Source organism: Protopterus annectens, chromosome 5.part0 (assembly GCF_019279795.1).
Source record: "Protopterus annectens isolate FY-2018-M chromosome 5.part0, PAN1.0, whole genome shotgun sequence".
In the NCBI taxonomy this organism is placed as follows: Eukaryota; Metazoa; Chordata; order Ceratodontiformes; family Protopteridae; genus Protopterus; species Protopterus annectens.
In genome coordinates this window covers 1,860,257,371-1,860,280,491 of record NC_056735.1, presented here as the reverse complement: position 1 = coordinate 1,860,280,491, position 23,121 = coordinate 1,860,257,371, and the positions used below count along the sequence as shown (strand labels likewise).

Below are 23,121 nucleotides of genomic sequence, written 5' to 3'. Positions count from 1 at the left end.
TACCAATCCTTCCTTTCTTCCTAAAGTGGCCTCTGAAATTAAAATCAATCAGACAATCAATTTACCTGTTTTCTTCTCAAATTTTCAGAACAGGGGTGAATATAAATTGCATTTGTTAGACGTACATAGACAGCTACGTTTCTATTTACATAGGACTAAGGCCTTACGCAGGTCTGACCAACTGTTTGTGTCCTTTTCTACACCCTTTCTGGGCAAACCAATCTCTAAAGTAACCATTGCCAGATGGATTTCTTCTTGCATCCTTAAGGTTTATAAAGACAGGGGCATGTCACCTCCAGGACAAATCAAAGCCCATTCTTCCAGGTCCATGGCTATGTCGGCGGCTTTTTGGCCCAGGGTGTCTTTGAACAATATTTGTTTGGCGGCTACCTAGTCATCATCTCACACCTTCATTTCTGTCTACAAACTGGACATGATATCTAGAGGGAGAGCATCCTTTGCTCCACAGTGCTCCAGAATATGCTTCCATGAGGGCCACCCAAGTGTTTGGTAGCTGGGGACTCTGTCCCACAGGTTGATGATCAAATGAAGTCAACTTCTTCAGGTAAAGAAGTTATGTACTCACCATAATGTTGATCTGAGTAGTTTGACTTCATTTGTCATCATCCGTCCCTCCATCCTTCTCCCTGACCCATCTCATGATATTTCTACTTTGGTAGACAGGAGAGAGCGCCTAAGTGGCTCTCCTGTGCTTCTTATTAGTCAGGGCTATCTCATCAGGTTTATGTTTATGGTGCAGCAAACGTGATATGAGGGAAGGAAGGAGATGGAGGGGTATTATGGGTAAGGGGAGGAGCTCGGAGCAGATGCTGGTAAAGTTGCCATCTCTGATCTGATCGGATCCAAATACTCACAGGTTGATGACAAATGAAGTCCAGCTACTCAGATGGAACGTTATGGTGAGTGCATAACTTCTTTGTTTTCCATTTCCTCATATTGCCTTTTCTAAGTGCTTTTATAATGCAGGAAATTCTGCATAAGATTGGGGAAGTGAGGGGGGCAGTTCTTGTATAACTTTTTTGGGAGGGTGATTGGCTGCATGAAACTTTACTAGACTGTTTCTGATCATTAGTCTTTCCTAGATGGCAGTGTCTCAGATAACCCTTTACATGCACAGATTAGTTACAGCTGCACCCTAGAAAATTAATCTCCTTTTTTATCCTGGATTTTATGTATGTGAAATGTTGAAATACTGGACAATATAGACTTTTGCACTATATGATCACTGTGGTGATTGCATGCTTTTCCGTATTAGTTTAACCCTTAGGAGACCTATCCAGAAGTTATGATCTGCATCTTGTTGAGGAATCTAAACTCACCTCTTCTGAGTTGTTGATCACGTCTCAAAGCATCAAATAGTGTGTGCAGATGTCTTACTGTTATGGCTGAAACATGTTCACACTGGCAGTTTCATGTAGCAATGCTTCAGTTTTCAAAGCAGTTGTCTTGTGTTCTCAATTTTTCTTGCCCTGGTGTTTTATTATAAATTCATTCAACTTCTAGATCAATGTGATAGTGAAGAGTGTGGCTTGCTTGTTGTAGATGTTTTGTTTTGCATTCTATTAAAATTAATGAAATTGTTTTGGTGTAAAAATCTGTACAGTACTGGAATCATTAACAGGAGGTGGAAGAAACACAGAGGGACTCCAGAAACCAGTGGGTATGCCCTTATTTCCTGAAATCAGAAGGAAGTGATGACATTGGATTAATTTCTGTTGCTGATATTACAGTAGCACTTAAGTAGTTCTGAGGTGGCAAGGTTCTAGGAGTGGATGAGATCTGTCCAGAAATGTTGTGGTTACTGGATATTGTTGGAATGTCATATCAGCAGGCTGTAAGGGACATTTCATATGATAATTGAGCCTCTTATTCAGAATGTGCAGTGACAGTTCCATCTGCCTCACAGCAAGAGGTTCTCCGATTCGATTCTCGGCTGGGATGCCTTCTGTGCGGAGCCTGCATTTCCTCCCTGTGGTCGTGTGGGTTTCCTCCGGGTGCTCCAGTTTCCTCCCACATCCCAAAGACATGCTGTAGGTGGATTGAACACTCAAAACTGGCCCTAGGCATGAGTGCATGTGTGTGTCTGCCTTCTGTGGAAGGTTGGGCGCTGGGCTGGCAACTCGACACTGTAAAACTCCACTGCCAGTCATGAGCAGACAGGTGATCCGCTGTGGCGACCCCTGACTGGGAAAAGCCGAAAGAAGAAGAAATGACGATTCCATCATATCCATAGAAAAGTTTATCAGTTGTTTGCTCTTGAAATGATATTTTATGGGGTAATTGAGGCCACCAGTACTGTATACTTGTGATCTTTGAAACTTAAGATGATGTTTGAACATGTACCTTTGAAAGTTATGGGAGTTGCTACAACAGTATGTGGATCCAGGACCTCTGCTGCATGCCATGGTTTGTTTATTTCCAGAATCAAAGTTATTTTCAGTGTTAAGCTAAATTCATTTAGTGTGGAGCTAGAACTCCACAAAAAGAGTGTCTGGTATAACTTTGTAAATTATTGTAAAGGACATGATATCAGGATGCAGTCTTATGTTCACTTACGTTCACTCATGATAATCCTACTGACCTCATGTGACTTTAGTTTCTGGCATACTCTGCACAGGTTTGTTCTTAAGTGGGAAGCTGCTGGAATGAAAATTAGCACCTTCAGTTTTGGCATTGTGATTCTTTGTGGGAAGAGAGTAGATTACTGTTTTCCAAGTGAGATTGGAAGAGCTACACCAGGCAAAGGGCCTCCTTTTTTAAAAGATCAAGACCCATAATTGTAAGTCTTTTAATACCTGAAAAAAAAACTAAACCTTTAAGAAAATAGATCAAATGTTGAAATTCACTGTAACAACTGCATAGTTTGTATTTTTATGGAGAGACATTAGCCTTCTTCCCCACAGTAAGTTGTACCTCTATACCCTTGCCGCTTTATATATAAGCTGCAAGGTAGCTGTATCTCAGACTTGAGACATACTCAAAGGTACTGCATCCGTAAACTTTGTATACATTAGTCTTGTTCACATTTACCTTCTGGCTTCTTAAGATTTCATTTATGGTCTTTGGAATATCAGCAGGCACCCAGCTGAAAGATGTTGAGAGCCTTGAAATCTTGTTGAAGAGTGAATGTAGACTAGTAGACAGTGTATTGACAGCATTACTTTAAGCTCTTGCTTCACCATCCCAGTCCATTGCAAGGTTAAGTCATAGGACACAACTTTAAATTCACCAGTCAGTTGTGTCCCAATCTTCACCTGTAGGTATGAACTTTGGGTAGTGACTGAAAGGAAAATCATTAATACAGATGGCAAAAGTTGTCTTTTTGCAATGTTCCTAAGATTATATTCTTTGAAAATGTGAAGGGCTCTGCAGCCAAGGAGTGTGTTAGAATAGAGCTACCGGCTGCTGGATTGAGAAAGGAAGCATGCCCCTCTACTCACCATTCCATAAAGTGTACTATAACTGGCCAAATAGGAAGAGGCTTTGAATCAGAGTCATGAGATTCTGGAGGGATTGTATTGCTCAGCTCTCCTGTAAATGTCTTGAGATCCTGTGGTGTAAATGTGAACTGTTACTGAAGATGAGCAAATCTGAGGTCCCTGCTGAGCTTAGTACTACTGCAGCCTGCACCAGGAAAAGAGGAAGGATGGATGGAAAAATTACTTAATAACTGATAGTCCATTTTCTTCATTTTCGTTTACCTGAATTTAGTAAACATGACTGGTATGAGTTTCTGTAACTCTGAATGAGAAGAAATGTAGGGAGCTTCCTTCCCTAGAAGTTTATTTTTTGTTAGTATACAGTTAATGCCAGATCATTTTGAATTGACAGTTTCTGTTGACGGCACCTATAGGGTATGTTGATAGATGTAGCTTTCTTGCCAGATATTGAAAAAAAGTTTTGTAAAAGTGCTGTGATGGTGCCTTATCTCAGAACGCAAAGTAACTTGTGTTGGGGAAAAGACCTCTTATCAGGTCATTTAATTTTCTTGTTAGCATGGTTAAGTGACAAAATGAAATTACTAAGCAGTCCAGTCTTATATGAGGTAACAAAACCTTTGAGTAAAATAAAATAAAAAAATTGTCCCATTCTACAGAGTTACTTTTTTGGACAACATGTTCATTTCTTTATTCACAAACTGGAGTAGAAAAGGTAAAATTAGATTTTATTCATTCATTCCATCCCATCCAACATATGGGTCCTTGAGCCACTTGTCAGATCCCATCCAGCAGCTTTAATGCTCCAGCCTCAAGGCCCTTAAGAATTTCCTACCCATAATGTATCTGTCCCACTAGTTACCTCAGATGTTGATTGCAGCCTTTATGACCATATGCGTTCTGCAGTCAGGTAAGTGCTCCCCCACATCTTTTGAAATTTAAAAGAGTTTTAGTTTTTCTTAAAATTTGACATTTTTTAAGTTGACACGCTTAAGGGACTTATCATTTATCTGGCCCTTAGTTATAGAGTTAAATTACAGATTTGAGCCCTTTTATAGTATGTCATTTTCCCACCGTTTCCCTTTCCTTCAAGCTTATGGCAGTCTTTCTCATTGAATAGTTACTCTTTTATGTTTGTTGAAGTTTTTCTACTTCTCAGTTTAGAGTAGTTACCTTAGGTTAGAGTTTTATGAGATAGTGCTAGAATAGTTAACCTTAGCTTAAGGATTTACAGAGTTGTTCTGCTTGTTAGTAATATTTTTGGTAACTAGTTTGATATCTACTGTGTTTATATATTTAGTAATTGCAGTTGACAAGTTGCAGTATGGACCAACTGACTAGTTTTAAAAAAATGTACATTGTGTGCATGACCTGTGAGTGGTTTGCTTGGTGTTCCCCTATCTCTCAGTTGATTGTGAGATATGCAAATAATTTGGCCCACAGCCTTTAGTAAACTGATTATGAAAGGATTACTTCCCCCAGATCTGGTGGCTTCTAAAACTTAGAAATATTCAGAGCACTCAAAGCCTGAATCTGAAGAAACGACATACAGATTTGACTTCCTCCTCAGCTCTGTAACAGCAGAGGATCTAAGTATCTATGGCCTGTGTGTCAGCCTACACCCCCTCTCCCAGATTCCATCCCATCCTTTTGGATTTGATTATACTTCAAGACTCTCCCAGAAAGGAGTTCTCTGTGGATAGATCAGTCCAGCATCTTCCCTCAAGATTCTGTTTATTGCTTTGAAATAGGTCTTACAGGTCCTTGCAGAAGTGCTTCTGAAGCAGACTTGGACTGCTTGATGCAAACGTTTTTAAGGACTCGGATAGAAATGAGGGTCATTCGTTCCTCTTCAGCTTTGAAGGTGGCTGGATCCACACACTTTGACCCGATTGTAGTTCATTTGCTGGTCTGTGCTTCTACTCTAGCATCTTCAGATCCATCCCTACTTCCAAGACCTGTATCCTCAGTGCAGGCTTCTTATTTAGCTTTGGCACCAAGGTATTTGGCTCAGACTATCCTGGCTGTAGCCTTGTCAGAGCTGAGACAGTCTCAGGACCAAGAGGCCTGGCTGCTGGCCTCAAGGCCAGCATTGGCTCAGTTACTTTGTGACAATTGCTGCTGTTGGGGTCATTAGTTCTTAATTCTTCAGTTCCGATTCTCTCATCAGAGCCATACAGTCTCCTGGTTTCAAAGCTTCCTCCTACTAATGAAGCAGGCTGTCCAAAAGGAGGATTGGATCCAGCAGCTGGGGCAAGATCTCTGGATCTTGTGGAGGTAGGTTTGGCTTTCCAGATGTTGGAAAGTATTATTGGTTCTCCCAAATAGAAAATGTCACAGGTCCCATCAGGTGCAGTTCCACCCCAGGACTTTGTTTCTGTCTTGCCACCTTCTCTTCATGTCCACTCATCCGAAGCTTAGTTCCTGTGAAGATTCAGGTACTCTCATCCCCTGATATACCCAAAAAGAGGACTTGCAAAAGGAAGCATGTAGACTCTCATTCACAGTCTGCCACTTCAGATTCTGACTCAGTCAGCCCAGAGCGATTCCCACTCTCCTATCCAGAGGATACTTTATTTGGCAAAATATTGGAGCTGATGTATCAGGGAGGAACTCTACCCATAGACAACCCCCCACCCAAAAAATTAGACAATAGTGATTGAGATTTGCAGTTGTGTACCATCTACGTCTTGGGTGGTACCTCCAGCAGACAAGCTGGCTGATAAAACTGTGAAGCAGTTTTGCAAAACTAGATAGGATTTTGCACTCTTCAAAGGATGAACAACATTGTGCAAAATCACAGGCCTAAGACTCCTCACTGTGTGGCAGCTACTAAAAGAGAGCTTTCTGAAAACTCTTCCTCTATTCACCCACCCAATAAGGAGTCCATGGCAGTAGCCCTGTGTGGCAGAAGGAAATAGTCCACAAAAGCTTACAGGCCAAGAAAGAGGCATAAAGATGACAAAGTGGAATATTGAGGATAAGGAAGAGATTATATATTGTTACTGTTATGCAAGAAGCCCGGAATTTCCAGATAGAGGATATTCAGAAAAACAAGGGAAAATTAGAGGAAAGAAGACTCTCAAAAGGTACAAATAAATAATGTATGTTCTTTAATAGAACAGATCAACAAACAATTATCTAGACAAACATTAGGTCACCTGTAAACAAAAAAGGCAACAGAGGAAGTGAGAAAGTATAAAGAATAAAACCCAGAGCTTTTTGAAACTTGTAAAAAAGGTCTGATATGGTTCCATATATATATAAAATGGAAAAAGACAAAACTAGTCAATGCAAAAAAATGCAGGTTCAAAAATATTTGAAAGAGAAATACAGGGAAAGGCACCCAGATATTGAATGTATCACAGTAATAAGAAATCAAAGTGGGAATGTAGAAAAAAAAAGGATTAGTAAGGTAGCACATAAACAAATAGAAATTGAAAATGTTGATCATACTGACTGCTGCAGTAGCCTTAGTTGCCAAGAATATTTTTGATTTGACTGTGGAACAGACAACTGGGCCCATGGTCAGTTCTTCCAGCCAGGAAAAAAAAAAAAAAAAGCAAACAGCCTTTACTACCACAGCAGTCTATAGCAATTTGTATCTGCTGCAGCTGTTGTACCTTCAACTACTCATATTTTACCTTGTTGTCCGGGGTAGCATTTATAGCCAGCATATACTGGGGGGGTTAGCTACGCTGTCTCCAGCTTTTGGGGTCCTCTCACTGGGCAAGGGAGTGCCACAATTGTCGGTTCTGGGAAACGAAACAAGGAAGTTTTCCCTGTTTGTCAGAATGCTGTACCCATCCCTGGGGAAGCTGCTGCTGCAACTAGTGACACTATTGGACTATTTCTTTTGTCAAAATGAAGTAGAAAATCAAGCATGTTATCGTCTACTCCTCAATTTTCATTGGATAGCAGTAGTTTGCTGGGTGTGGCTCAGAGTTTAATTCAGGCTATTGATCCTTACTGTAAAGTAGTTTCTGGTAAAAGAAAGAAGGATTCCGCTTTTCTTGAAGAAATTCAAGATCCTGAATCTGAACAAGAATATGGAAGGGGAAAAAAATGTTTTCCTCAGATTTCTGATTCAGACACGGAGGAGAGTTCAGTTTCTCATTCTCCCTGTGGGGGTTCCCTCTGTGTGAGAAGTCCAGTCCCTCAGAAAACACTGAGTTGTTAAAGAATTTTCCAGAATGTACACCCATTCTCCCCTGTTCTTTGTGTTTTAGAGAATGTGTGGAGAATGTGTGTGTTACTGCCTGCAGTTTTCCTGATAGTCAGCCGGCTGCCCCCCAAAAGGCAGATAGGATGTATAAAGTTTCTCATTAGTTTAAATTTTTATACACTATTCTCAAACCTGACCCAGCAGCTATACCACTGTTGCTTTGTACTTAGATTTGATGTTGTCAGTTTTCATTCTGTCCTCAACTGATGGGCTCTGATCCTATCCCTTGGATCTGACTAAGCCGCTGCTAAAGCTCGTGGCAACCAAAAAACTCTCGAGCTTCTCCCTTACCCATATTGCAGCAACCCCAGTTACCTCAGCTCTCGTGTGCCACTTCAAGCAAAAGACATGGACTTCCAACTCTCTCTCGAGTGTTAACTAGATAAGTGTGATATTTTCTCATTTTTTCTTCAAAAAAAAAACTCTTTATATTACTATTCCTTATCTTTGTTTTAAAGTTCCTGTTGTATCTTCCATTTTTTTTTCCCATCTATCGTACAGTTTTTTCTGTACCTATTAGATATTATTGTTAGTATCTCCGTTCCCTCTACAATACTGTTGTAGCTTAGTTACCTTAGCTGGTATTTCTTTCTTGCCTTTTTTCTCTTTTTTTCCTTTTCAAAGAAAAAAGAAAAAAAACTTTTATTTTCTGTATTTGTATTTAATAGTGATGACAGATAAACTGGCAGGCTTTAAAAAAAAATGTATGAAGTGTGGGCACAAGCTGCCAATGTTTGATGCCCACACACTTAGTGTATACTGTTTGGGACACCTCCATTTACAAGAGGATTGCTCGATTTGTCATGGTTTTAATCCTCGTGCATTAGTGGAATGCAAAAACAAACTTATCTTAAAAGGTCGTCTTCCTTCTTGGTTTGGGGAAGGTATATCGGAGGGTTCTTCTTCCTCTAAGTCAAAAAAACTGTTAAAATTAAAACGGTTCTGTTCCCCTAAGCCAGCTTCCTTTTCTTCAGCTTCAGACTCCTGAGTGAAGAGGTCTCATAAGGACCCAATATCAACCCCAGATCCGAAGAAGGCAAAAGTGCAAGATCTTGCTAACGAGAAATTATCAGATCCGATAAAGTCTACACTGTCAGATCAGACTGTGTTTGATCTTGTGCAAACAGAACCTAACCTTCAAGCTACCAAATTTCTACCCAGAACAAGATGATCTCCATCTCTGGATCTGATTCCTGACAGGGTACCTTCTCCATTCTTAGAAAGACACAGGTCTCCATCTATGTAATCCACTCGCTCTTCCAGAAGCTTAACAGAAGATTTGGAGAGACTGGTGAAGATTCTGTTGGCACAGAGCCAGATTGGTGTTCCTTCGGCTCCTACCCCTCTGGGTCAGGTGCTACTCCCCAATTACAGATTCCTCCTCTGACTCTTATAGCTTCAGAGTTTTTGGATCCGAGTCATCCAGATCTGGATCAGAGAATAACTTTATCCTCGGATCCAAGGTCTTCTCTGAGGGCTCCAGTCCTGTCAGATCTGGAGAGCTCTCAGAGCCGTAGTCTGCCTGTCAGATCCGAAGTGTTGCATTAGACTCAAAAGCTTTCAGAGCTGTCTCTGCACCTCGGAGCCTCGGCATTAGATAGCTCAGTTCCAGCTTCCACCATGGAGGTTTTGCCCTCTGAGCAGAGGAGACCTATGAATCAGAAGCTTGTCTTATCAGATCTGACTGCCTCTCACTCTCAGGGCTGCTCTGTCTTCGAGGCTGCAAAGAGAATATTTTCTGCCTCAACAGTTCTGACGGAGCCTTCCCCCTTGGATCCCAAGTCTTCTGCCATGATGCCTCAGTGCTCAGAGCTTCATCATCTCTTTCCACAGGGACAAGCCAGTGCCATAACTCCAGGTTCCCTCCCAGGGGTTTGTAATCTCATCTGATACCTCCCCAGAACACACTCACTGAGGAGGTCCCTAAGAAGGAAGATGTCTCCTTTGGAGATCTCCTGGAAATCCTTATACAGAGAGGTGGTTGGACGTCCTTCAACCCTATGTCTGAGGAATCTGTTCTCATGGAGGTTTTTGGTACTGGACCCTCTGCCTGCTGATGAGCTCATCAACTTGATCTCACGGCGGGCTTGGGAGAACCCTGACACCATAGAGCCCCATTCCTTGTAGACCAGATAGGATAATGGCACCACCTGTGGATAGACAGTTTTGGGGGAAAGGAGTTCCTGTTGATGCCATGGTCATTGCAACAACCACTAAGAAGGAACTAGCTGAGGAAAGTTTGACTGTCCATCCCCCCCAACAAGGAGTAGCCATCGAGAGACAGATTTGGGAAGCATGTCTGTGCTTCAGCAACCTTTGGCCTGAGGTCTCAGAACTATTTTGCACACTTTACTAGGCTACTGAGGGATTTGATCAAGGAGTTATCAAATACCCTCTTGTTGCTATTTCTGAGCATCTAGTCCTTCTCAGCTGATGACCCTACAGTCCATATCCAGTTCATCCATGAGGTTCATCTCGCATGTAGCGGAAGGAACCTCAAGGGCAGCAGTTTCAGGTGTTTCCATAAGGAGACATGCCTGGATGTGTCTCTCAGTTTGTGGAGCCTTTCAAGTCTTCTTTCTTCAGTGCTCCTTTTGACAAGAGCGTCTTTATTCGGCCCCAAAGTAAAAGACTCTGTCCAGGTGTGAAAAAGACAGAAAGACACTGTCTGCTGTGGGTGTGCATTTTTTGACTCCTCAAAGAACATTTTCGAGGAATCCAGGTGGTCGGAAAATGTGGTTCAAGAAGTCTCCGGGTCCTTTTCAAGATGCTTGTGGAAAAGTTTCCCCCAGAGGCAGAGGAGGGAACTCTAATGGACAAAGATGCCCCAATGGCAGAAGTGTCCCCCAGAATCAGGGTTTCAGAGAATTGTTCTTTGAGAAATTCTACCAGTGCTTCTGAAAGGAGGCCTGATTGTTCACTTCTGGAGACAGTCAGGGGATGATTATCCCTGCACCAGAGAGCCTGGCTAGATATAACAAAAGATACTTGGGTGCAGAGGATTATTTCCAGAGGCTGTATTATACCCTTTCCTTTTCTCCTCCAATCCCAAGGAAAATCCCCAATGTTCCATCTAGTCAGAGAGAACAAGCAGCAATTCAAACACAAAAGCTGCTAGAAAAGAGTAATCCAAGAGGTTCCACCAGACCAGATAGAATCTGGAACTTACTCAGGGTTCTTTTTGGTGTCAAAGAAAACAGGGGACTGGAAACCAATTCTGGATCTGTCCAAACAGGACTATGTTTCGGATGGTCACAGTTCAATCCATTCTCTCCCCGGAAGCTGCTACTTTGAGTTCTGTTCATACCTTCACCAAGCATTGCCACCTGCCTATCTTTTCCAAATCCAGGGTAGGCTTTGCAACAGCAGTCTTGCAGGCCATACTAGCCATCCCCAACTCTTCTTGACTGCCTCTACCCATTCTTCAGCTTTGGGAATCAACCCAAGTGTGATGACTGCAACAGTGAATACACTCGAACATCTACATTTGTGTTAAGTGCACACAACTGTACTTTATGTAAGGCCTTTCTTAAAGGTACCTTCTTACTGAGACCTCCAGTTATGGACCCTTCCCCACCTTGGGATCTGACTTTGGTGCTGCATACTTTAGTGCTTCCCCTTTTTGATCCTTCAGCTAAAGTAAACCTTAAGTTTCTTTCTTGGAAAACAGTCTTTCTAGTGGCTATAACTTCCGCGAGAAGTGTATCTGAACTCCAGGCACTCTCTTTGAAACCATTTTTGATTTTTCAGAAAGGTAGTTATTTTCCTTGCTAATCCTTCTTTTCTCCAAAAGTTGCCTCTGAAACAAATATGAGCCAAGTGATCAGTTTAACAGTTTTCTTTCCTAAATTTGATAATAAAGGAGAATATATCCTTCATCTTTTGGATATACATAGGCAACTTCATGTTTACCTTCACAGAACTAAGGACTTTAGGAAAAATGATCAATTGTTTGTCTCCTTTTCTAGTACTGAGATGGGAAGACCAGTCTCAAATCTGCTGTTGCCAAATGGATAACAGATTGTATTTCCCATGTTTATTCTTTGAAAGGTTTAGCCCTGCCAAGGTAACCAAAAGCTCATTCATCTCAGTCAAATAGCTACATCAGCTGCATTTTGGTCTAGAGCCTCCATTGATATTTGCACAGCTGCCACATGATCTAATGCTCATACAAACTGGATATCATCTCCTGAAACGGAGCAGCATTTGGTTCTGCAGTTCTTCGGAACATCCTTCTGTGGGGGCCACCCAAGGTTAGCATAGCTGGGGATTCTGTCCCATTCACTGAGGAATGAATGAAAATTATAACATTAGTTGCAAAAGTTATGTACTCACCTTAACTGTGCATCTTTGTTTTATTATTTTGTTCTTTCTCAACTTTCCTCCCACCTTCCTCTATCCATGTCTTTGGGAGAGATCTAACAGAATTGTTATTAGTAACCACAGTTCCTGTTTGAGCTCCTGATCTTTCAGCTATCACCTTTGTGTCATAGCTATATTGAGATACCTTATTGAGATATTGTAAAATAGCAGCAAACTCGATCTGAGGTATCGCAGTAGTCTGGGGCATTGTGGGTAAGAGGAGCTCGAGAGTCAGATCTTAGAATCTAAAGAAAGCAGCTGAGTTAGATCAGAGAGTCGGATCCAAACCCATTTGTTGAGAAAGAATGGAAATGGGCAACACAGATGAGTAGTTATGGTGAGTACATAACTTTTTTATGTATACAGCCTTCTACAAAAAAAGAGCCATCCAAGATGTCTCACCAGACCAGAGATGGTCTGGATTTTACTCCTGATACTTGGCACCCAGAAAGACTAAGGACCTCACAGTAATCCTTCACCTAAGTTGATTGAATCAGTATGTGAAGGAGGAGTCATTTTTGATAGTCACAGTGCAGTCCATCCTACATTGTTTAGAGGCAGGAGACTGGATGTGCTCTTTGGATCTCCAGGATGTGTACCTGTACATAAAAGTAGCAAAGCCATCCAGGAGATTCCTGCACTTTCAGATGAGAGAAATTATTACGAATTTTGAGCCTTGCCATTTGTACTTGACACAAAAAAGTTTTCTATTTGGGTTATTCAATATATAGATCTTTTTTCATCTTGTATGATTCTGGTTCTTACCTTCTTATCAGACATATTCAAAAAAAGGAGCTAGTTACTCTTCAGTAAAAGTTCATCTGATTGCTATATTCTGTTTCACCAGAGATTTTCTTCTGCCTTCCTCGCTTCACTTAAGCTATGCAAAGCATTATTAAAAGTTGATGTTATGTTGTCAATCTCGCCTTCATTCTTGCTGGATGGGTTCGGAGCCGATCCTCGGCTCCGACTCGGCCAATACTAAAGCTCGAGAGCTAATTCCACCGGCTCGAGGCTCCCCTATATCCCACAATGCTAGGCGGTAACTACTCAGATCTCGTTTGCCGCTATAGCTGACGAGGTGCTTTTCTACCGGCTCAGGCAGGTGAGTTAGAGTTTTTACCATATTAGGTATTTCTTAACCGCCTTTTTTTGTCTCATATCCTTTTTAGTTTAATTAAATATTTAGATAAATTGACCCCTGTTTTTTCGGGTCTATATTCCCTTCCTTTTCTTCCCTTATCTTATAGGCCTTCAGGTCTCCCTTCCCCCAGTCCTTTACTGTGACTAAATTAGTTGTTTTTTAGTTAAGGGCTTGTGTGTGTGTGTGTGTGTGTGTGTGTGTGTGTTTGTGGCTTGTGTTAGCCTTAATAAATTAATAATTTCTTCAGTAGAGGGTGTGTCTGTAGTGTGTTTGTGTTGTTGTCAGGCACTCCTTTTACGATGTCAAAAGACTCTAAGGTCTCAGGCTTCAAGAAGTGTGACTCGTGCTGTCAGAAAATGTCTCTGACAGACGGTCACACTTCTTGTGTGTATTGCCTGGGGCCTTTGCACCTGCAGGACTCTTGTGCTGTTTATCATGGTTTTAGCCCTAGAGTCCTGCAGGAACGCAAGAACAAATTAATCTTGCGGGGCTTATTAAAGCCTGAAGGCCCCCCGACTCAGTCTGTGTCGGGGAAGCCTTCTAAAACTTCCAAACAGTCGGCTCCGGTTTCAGAGTCGACTGCTGGAAAGATTAAGTCGGCTTCGACATCGGCTCCGGCCAGAGCCGATGTTTCCAAGCCTCATACTGTTACCTCGGCTCCGGCTGGAGCCGAGGCTGATAAAACTCCGTTGGCTCCGATACTCTTATCGGAGTCACAGTCTAGGAAGAGGTCCAGATCCCCCTCTATCGGCTCCATGCATTCGGCGCCAGGATCCCCTCTTCTTTCTGAACGGAGTCATCAAACTCATTCCTCACGGTCTTCCAGGTTATCTGACCACGATTTGCAAAGGGTAGTGAGTAGACTTCTCAAGTCCGAGGCACTGGCCCAAATGCTGCATAGCCCGACTCACCAGTCAGTGGCTATTTCCGTTCCCCAATACATTCCTCCTCCGACTCCTTTGAGTTCGGAGCCATGACTGTCTGCGTCGGATCCGATACCTTCCCTTTCGGCTCCGTCGTCTGCTCCGATCTCCTCCTTGGAGGGATCTCGGCACCGAGCTTCCCTCGTCGGCTCCGAGGGGGCGAGTGGCATCGAACCCTTGTCCGACCCCGCTCTCCCTCTCGGGGCTTCGGCGCTGGTGAGTTCAGCTCCGACATCGGCTTCGGAGCCATCCCTGTCAGTGCCGGGGGAGGTCCTTGTCTCTTCGGAGCGGGGGCCTCTGGCCTTGCCTGACAGGGGTGCCTTCGAGGTCATGCGGAGCGTGCTAGAACCAGGTTCTGCCCCACAGTTGGCTCCTTCAGCCCCCCCCCATCTACAGTGCCTGCGGTGATTTCTACTCACCCCCTTGTCTTAGACCGCAGAGAGCCAACTCCTCAAGTTTCCCCATTGGGAATTTCCTCCTCTTCCGAGGCCTCTCCTGACCCTGTAGGAGATCCCCCAAGGAAGAGACAGTGCAAGAGGAAGCACATTGACTCCCCTGAGTCTATCACCTCTGACACTGACTTAGAGGAATCCGAAGGTTCCCCTCGATCCCCCTCTGAGGATGTCTCCTTTGCTGACATCCTTGAGATCCTGAAACAGAGGGGGAACTGGCCAGCCCTTCGGAGGATGAGTCAGTGTATCTTGAGGCGTTTGGCTCTCGCCCTTCTACCTCCTGGGTGTCCCCTCCCTTTGACCCCCTTATGGAAGTGGTGGCAAGGAAGGCTTGGACGGCTCCTGATTCAGTGGAACCCACCCCGAGGAGACCATCTAAATTTATTACTGCCCCTAGAGATAAAGATTTTTTATCCAAAGGTGTCCCTGTTGATGCCATGGTGGTGGCTGCGGCCACTAAGAAGGAGTTAGCTAATCCTTCGGTTCCTGTCCATCCTCCTAATAAGGAATCTAGGACCATGGACAGGTACGGCAAGCAGATGTTCTCATCAGTGACCTTTTCAATGCGTTCGCTGAATTACTTATGCCACTTCACTCGTCTCCAGAGGGATTTACTCAAGGATATGGGTGAACTGATAAAGGATCCTACAGCTGAGGGGTTCAAAGACACAATGAACTCCCAGTTGGCAACCCTGAATTCCATCGTTAACTCCTCCATGCGGCTGGTCTCATATGCTACAGATGGTGTGAGTAGAGCCGCAGGCACAGGTGTTGCCTTACGACGTCACGCCTGGATGCGGCTATGCAACTTTGTGGACCCTTTCAAGGCGTCCTTCACCAATTCTCCCTTTGATGGATCATCCTTGTTTGGTCCACAGGTGAAGGATACATTGACCAGGTGCGAGGTAGAAGGTAAGACTCTCTCTGCCGTAGGAGTCCGTTTTTCTACCCCTTCTAGACCCTATCCCAAAGGTCAGAGGGGAGGAAAGATGTGGTTCCGCAAACAATCCCAGGGAGTCTCATCTGATGCACAAGGCCGATTCCCCTCTAGAGGCAGAGGGGGGAATAATAATAGACGCCCTAGAGGCAGAGGAGGTCCGCAAAACCAGGGTAGCAGAGAAATGTTCTCTGACAAACCCTTTCAGCATTCCTGAGGGGCTGCCCGGCTGTCCACCTTCGGAGACAGTCGGGGGAAGGTTATCCCTGTACCCAAAAGCCTGGCTTTCCTTTACTCAAGACAAATGGGTACAGTCGATCATATCCGAGGGTTACAAAATTCCCTTTATTCACATCCCATCCCAACCCAAAAGATCCCTTCCAGACGTTCCACCCAGTCTAAGGGAACAAGCAGCATTAGAAATTTCAAAGCTGCTATCAAAAAGAGCTATCCAATCAGTCCCAGCAGACCAGCAAGGATGCGGAATCTACTCCAAATTCTTTTTGGTACCAAAAAAAACAGGGGACTGGAGACCCATACTGGATCTCAGCTACTTAAACAAGTATGTCAGGAAAACAAAATTCGGATGGTCACGCTACAGTCCATTCTACCCTTCTTGGGTCAGGACAATTGGATGTGCTCGATAGATCTTCAGGATGCGTACTACCACATCAAGATGAACAGACGCTCCAGGAGATATCTCCGCTTCAGGCTGGGAGCCAGTCACTACCAGTTCAGGGCCCTGCCCTTTGGTCTCACTACAGCCCCCCATGTGTTTACCAAATGCATGGCAGTGGTCATGCTCACTTGAGACGTCAAGGATTCCAGGTGTTTCCATATTTAGACGACTGGCTCCTTACCGCCACCACCAGACATCAGCTTCTTCTATCCAGGGACTTCACCATCCAATCTTGCCAAGCTCTAGGCATTTCGATAAATTTCGAAAAGTCTGCCTTGTCACCTTGTCAATCTATTACCTTTATAGGCGCCACCTTAGACACACTCAATCTTTCAGCCAGACTCACAGAGCAGAGAGTGTCAGACATTCGGAACCAAGTTTCCCTTCTCTTACAATGCAACAAAGTCAAAGCCAGACTAGTTTTGAAGGTGTTAGGACTCATGGCAGCAGCTATTCCCCTTCTCCCCTTAGCTCGCTTTCACATGAGGATCCTCCAATGGATGCTGTTTACTCAATGGTCCTTTCAACAGCTTCCGATGTCCCATACCATATTGATAACTCAATCATGCAAGAATCAACTGTCTTGGTGGATCACATCACCTCAACTTCTCCGAGGAAGACCCTTCACTCTTCCCCCCCCCCAGTCTCCACGTTGACAACAGACGCCTCCCTAATCGGGTGGGGGGGGCATTATCAGGGCAGGACAGTCCAAGGCACATGGCAACCTTTCGAGTGCCACTTGCACATAAATGTCTTAGAGATGAGAGCAGTGCTTTTTGCGTTGCAAGCCCTTCACGACTCTCTTCCCACTGGGACTATTGCAATTCAAACGGACAACATGTCCGTAGTGTACATCAACAAACAAGGCGTAACCAGATCATACCCTTTATGTCGAGAGGCACTCAGACTTTGGCAATAGGCGATCTCTTTTCAGCGTTTTCTGATAGCAACACACATTCCCGGGAAATCCAACGTTATTGCAGACAAATTGAGCAGGGCAATTCTCATGCCCCACGAGTGGTCTCTAAAGAAATCAGTTCAAGAAGAAGTATTCCTAAGATGGGGCCAGCTTGCTGCGATCTTTTTGCTACTATCCAAAACAGCAAGTGTCACGACTTCTTCACTCTCTTCCCGTTACCAGGCCATCCCACCAGAGACGCTCTAGTCCACGATTGGCCCCGGGGACTTCTATATGCCTTTCCCCCCTTTCCACTGATATCTCAACTAATTCAGAAAGCCATCGCCTTGAGAGTGACAATGATCCTCATTGCCCCTTACTGGCCTCGACAGATATGGTTTCCTTTTCTTCATCGTTACCTTTTGGAGCAGCCTTGGCATCTGGACCCAGTACCAGATCTGATAACCCACCAATCGGGTCAGCTGCACCAATCTCTGCCTTCTCTAAACCTCACAGCGTGGTTTCTCCGATTTCAACCTTTGCCAGGCTTCCCTCAATATCTCGCTCGGTCCGAGATATCTTGATAGCCTCTCATAAATCTTCTACTCGGAAGATTTATAGTAGCAAATGGAAATGCTTCTCTTTTTGGGCAACATCAAAAAACATAGATCCCTTTACTGCACCTATCCAGTCTATTCTAGACTTTCTAGCAGAACTCTTTAATTTAGGATCATCTGCATCTACCATTAGAGTTCAATTGGCTGCCATATCTAATTTTCATGTTGGTGTTTCAGAGTCTAGCATCATGGCTCACAAACTCTGTAAAGCCTTTTTAAGGAGCGTATTTCTTCTCAAACCTCCAATCAAAGATTCCCCCGCCTCAATGGGATTTGAACTTGGTTCTGGCATCTTTAATCCTTCCCCCCTTCGAACCGGCGGCTTCATGTTCTCTGAAGTTGCTTTCTTGGAAGACACTTTTTCTGGTAGCTATAACTTCAGCGAGAAGGGTATCTGAACTCCATGCTCTGTGCAGTCGTCCTCCTTACCTTGTGTTTCACAAAGATAGGGTATCCCTCCGTACTAATCCATCCTTTTTGCCTAAAGTTTCCTCTCAAACAAACGTAAACCAAATTATTGATCTCCCCGTCTTTTTCCCTAACTATTCAAACAGGTCGGAACAAAAGCTACATTTTTTGGATGTTCATCGCCAACTTAGATATTACTTAGACAGGACTAAACAATTCAGGAAATCTAATCAATTGTTTCTGTCATATGCGGAAGGGAAATTGGGCCTTCCAGTTACTAAAGTATCCCTCTCTAGATGGCTCACCTCTACAATTACCTTCATCTATGAGATCAGACATCAAAAACTACCCTCAAGACCTAGAGCTCATTCAACTAGGGCATTAGCTACATCCGTAGCTTTTCAGGATAGGCTGCCAATAGATTCCATTTGTGCAGCAGCCACCTGGGCTTCTCCTCATACATTCATTTCACATTGCAAATTAGACATGGTTTCCAGAAGCCGTGCCAATTTTGGTTCCACTGTTCTCAAGAGTCTGTTCCGATAGGCCACCCGAGATAAGGTACTAGGGACGCGGTCCCATCCAGCAAGAATGAAGGCGAGATTGACAACTTAACATTAAGAAGTTATGTACCTACCATAACGTTCCATGTTAGTTGTCTTCTTCTCGCCTTCTTTCTTGCGTCCCACCCTCCTTCCCCCAAGCCTGGACAGACCGACAGGAATTCAGTTTGTGTTCTTCCTCTGGAAGTCGTCATTCCCACACGTTCTTGTGCCTCTTTTATCCTTTCTGAGGTCTGCGATACCTTTTACGCAGATTGTTTTTGAGGTGGGTTTCCCTACTCCATTTTATGGAGACTAGAGTTGCTTGGTATAGCTATCAAACGAGATCTGAGTAGTTACCGCCTAGCATTGTGGGATATAGGGGAGCCTTGAGCCGGTGGAATTAGCTCTCGAGCTTTAGTATTGGCCGAGTCGGACCCCAGGATCGGCTCCGAACCCATCCAGCAAGAAAGAAGGCGAGAAGAAGACAACTAACATGGAACGTTATGGTAGGTACATAACTTCTTATTTTCTACTCCAGACCACCCTTGGCTCCCCATGCTCCCCCTTGGGAATCTGAATTTTGTACTTGAGAGGTTGACTAAATTTTCATTTGAGCCAATGAATTCCATATATATAAAATGTCTGACCTGGAAGACTATCTCTGTGGTAATCATTACCCCTGCAAAATAAGTCTCAGAGCTTTATCCTTTATCTTTCAAATTTCCTTACCTGATTTTCCACCAGGACTGAGTCATGTCTAGAACTAACCCTTCCTTTATTCCCGAGGTGGCCACCCAAGTGAATTTGAATCGGTCTATCCATTTTGCTGGCTTTCTTTCCAAAGTATTCTAATAAAGGTAAGTACAAGTTGCAGTGCTTAGATGTAAAGAGGCAACTTAGACTTCTACCTTCATTGCAAAGGAGAAAGATGACTAGCTATTTATTTTCTTTTCTAATGTCAGAAAAGTTCAGAAGTTGATAAGCTCATCCTATCCAAGTGGTTGCCCATTTGTATTCGCTACTGTAACTCTTTCTGTGACAGACTCCTGACTATTAGACTGAAAGAACACACTGTCAGGGCTACGGCTACATCCACAGACTTTTAAGAAATTGTCTATCAAAAGAAATTATGGCTGCTGCTACATAGTCAACCTTACTTACATTTGATAAGCATCATAGCGTGAATACTCTAGATGGAGCTTGAGCTTCTTTTGGAGCCACCATTCTTAAAGGTTTACTCACCTAGACCTCCCATATCTGTTTAGAGCCTGGACAACCCCGCCCACCTACTCTCCATCCAAACTGTCACTTCTGAAAGGATCTGTAGGAAATCCAGAGGCCTGCTTTTCACTCCATGGTTCCTCATTACATAGTGTTCTAGTTTTACTTTTACCTTCTTGTAGGGCATATATGCCCACTATTCATCATTACTCTCTGGAGTTCTTCTCTTAGTTGTTGCCATGGAAAAGGCACCAAACTGACCAGTTTCCAGTGTCCAAATAGTGACCAGATAAATCTTAACATTCTGATAAGTGCATAACTTGCGCTTCAGTGCCCTCCCATTGAAGTGTTATAAGGGACTTTGTCTATTCCTGGATGATGATGCCTTTTTGCAGATGCAGGTGAAGACAGGGTAGAGAGGGATTCCGTTTTAGGTACATTTGTCTCGGCTTCTTCCTTATTGTCCCATCTTGATGCTAATTAAGTAGGAAACTAGTAGCTTCCAGCTTTGGTACAGACCATCTCTAACCGGAAGTGCGTGGGGGTTAAAGTAAAAGTCCTACATGGGACAGTTGTATATTAGTTATTTATATATTAGTTATATGTTAACACACACGTGCACACGGTAGCAGAATGCTTATTTTGTTTCAGCTAAATAACCTCTTATGTCACGTTACTTTTTCAGTCATAACCTCTTAATTGCCTATAATTTTGCAGAATGTCCAGATTTTTGCCTCTAAATTTTTGTTCCTCATAATTTTTTTTTTTTGGCAAATCATTAAGAATTGAAATTACAAAATAATGACAGAAATTGAACTTTCAGACTTCATATCCTTCAGAAATTAGATGCCAATTCAAAACTTATTATTTTAAGAACTTTAAAAAAATTTTAAGAGCAATATTTAAAGTCTGTCACTGATTTTGGGCCATTGTCCCCATATTATTTTTGACTTTGTCCAGAATTCTTGCACTGATAGGTGTCATTGCAGCCTGATTAGTTGCCACTCTCGCTCACTTGTTAAAAGTTTCCTGTGACTTCACAGTGGATGTATCCTGTTTAATTGTTGTCTGAGTGACTAATTGTGTTGCTGTGTTAGATACCTAGTTTCATTCTTTTTTGAGACTATGTGAGACTGATAAGATCTTGCTTAATTTTAAATTTAGAATGAAAATTTGGTTTGTTCGGTAAAATAATTTTCTCAGTATGTTTATATTTGTGTTTCTGCAGATGAGTGTCACAAATATCCTTCATCATCTCATTATACAAGAAACTGGGATAAGTTGGTTGTTGAACTCAAAGAGGAAGAAAAAGGTGAAAAGCTTGAGGGGGATGCAGCTTTAAACAAACTCTTTCAGCAGATCTATGACGATGGCAGTGATGAAGTGAAACGTGCTATGAATAAGTCATTTGTAAGTATCAAAAACTACATGTGATTTTCTGTGTTTTTGAGGCAGCTGAAAGTCTTAATACATTTTTGGGAGAGAAAAGTTTTATTACATTTAATAAAATACAGATGATTGTCATAATGATCACTGCTGCACTGTTTTTTTTTCCTAATCCATGGGAATTAGCTGCAGGTGGCTTTCCACCAATCAAGATCTTTCAGATATCCCCAAAGCTGAACTGAATATCTTGTATCCATAACATCTGCTTTGCAGTTGATTAAAATGGAGAGTGGCCCACTTTTTTTTCCAGAAACAGTCTTCTGTCAGTCCCTTCTGTGAGATTTTCAGACAGCATTAAATACCCAGTTTGGGAACTTTTTTCTTCGCTCATTATTGTGAACTGATTGATTCTGATTATTGAATTTAAAGATGAAAGTTTTTGTTTTTTTTTTGTTTCTCTTAGAGCATTGTTCCAGGGTCAGTGATGTCTTTGGAAAAGATCACCGGCAGCTCTTCCTGCAAAAAACAAACTTCCACTTGGGTTTACCATTTGGAGTAGCTTTTCTGTTTACAAAACAAAGAAAGAAATCATTCAATTTAATCTATGAAGCTGAATTTAATAAGGCCTTACTATGTTAAGTTCAGTGTCATCAAATGTTTTTTAAACCACAGAAAAGCTATTGATGCTGAGATAAGGGCATATCCCTCCACAATTTGGGCAGCCATTGAACAGTGACCTCAAGACCATTTGATCACCCAGAAGAAGAGCAGCATGGGAAGGTGGAAAAAAAAAACGAAAAAATTTGGTTACAGGGGTGCCTATGGATGGGGGGCATATGAGGTCGTATTCACCCTTTCAGTTCTGCAGAGATTTCAGGGCATTACTGTTTTTTGCCCCTAGGGTCACTACATCCCCTTTTCAATTCCATACTGGTCCAAGCAGTTCCAGAAACAAACAGTAATATTATCTATCTCCCAGGTTGGCTTCAGTAGATGTATTTTTGATGTCCAGGGTGGATGCCAGATCCCAGATGCCTGTAAGAGACATTTGCCAAGTTCAAATCAGACTGTCTTACAAGGATAGTTCCTCTCATAAGGTGTACCTATTATAAGTCACAAGTCCCGTGAAAAGGCTAAACAGTTATACCCTTTAGTGGAAAAGTCCAGGACCAGCCAAAAGGCCTGTCTTTCTTACCACTGCATGGAGGGATGTCCAGTGGCTAGATGTATACCCTGTGAACACCTGTACAAGTTAATATATATTTTTCTACTACAAGAGTCACAGGAGAGTGTGTAGCTGTTTAACACAGAGTTATTCCTCAGAAACTTTCTTCTAGCTCAGTAGAGGAAGACCTGACCTAACCTATTTGCGGAAGCTCTGATGTTCTTAGTGTTTCACTGTTTCAGTCATCACACTTAGGTTATCCGCCTGCAGGTAGCCCTCAGTCGGCCCGAATACCAGAGACTTAGTATTTCTGCGTCGGTTGCTGTCGCGCCAGGACTGACATCAGGTTGTCAGGGGTATAAAAACAGGTAGCTGATGCCATTACATAAGTCTTTCTTGCCGAGGAGCCCGAAGCAGAAGCAGTTCGCACGAGTGCCAGTCGGCCGCTACCCGAGTTTTCATTTCGGAATTGAATCATCCTGAAGTCTTCTAAAGCTAAGTACCCCGTTGGGGATCCTTTTTTCTTGCTCTAACCGATGTCAGAAAAAGTTAACAATTGTCTCGCCTGTGGAAAGCAAATATCACACCGAGATTTCCATTCTTACTGCATCACCTGTTTAGGCCCAGACCACGACATACCTCGCTGTCGGTTTTGTGCTTTGTTCAATGCCCGAACTATTCATTGTCGGGACCTTATTGTT

At 43.0% G+C, this 23,121-nt stretch overlaps 1 protein-coding gene across 1 annotated transcript in view; it reads left to right on the top strand.

The window, feature by feature from the left end:
* The window catches only part of SUGT1 (SGT1 homolog, MIS12 kinetochore complex assembly cochaperone), a 1,565,243-nt gene that overhangs the window by 1,336,531 nt on the left and 205,591 nt on the right, over window positions 1-23,121 (top strand). The window contains exon 9 of the mRNA XM_044071688.1: window positions 21,098-21,279. Within this exon, the coding sequence (XP_043927623.1) occupies window positions 21,098-21,279 (182 nt within the window). The remainder of the gene's footprint in view (window positions 1-21,097; window positions 21,280-23,121) is intronic.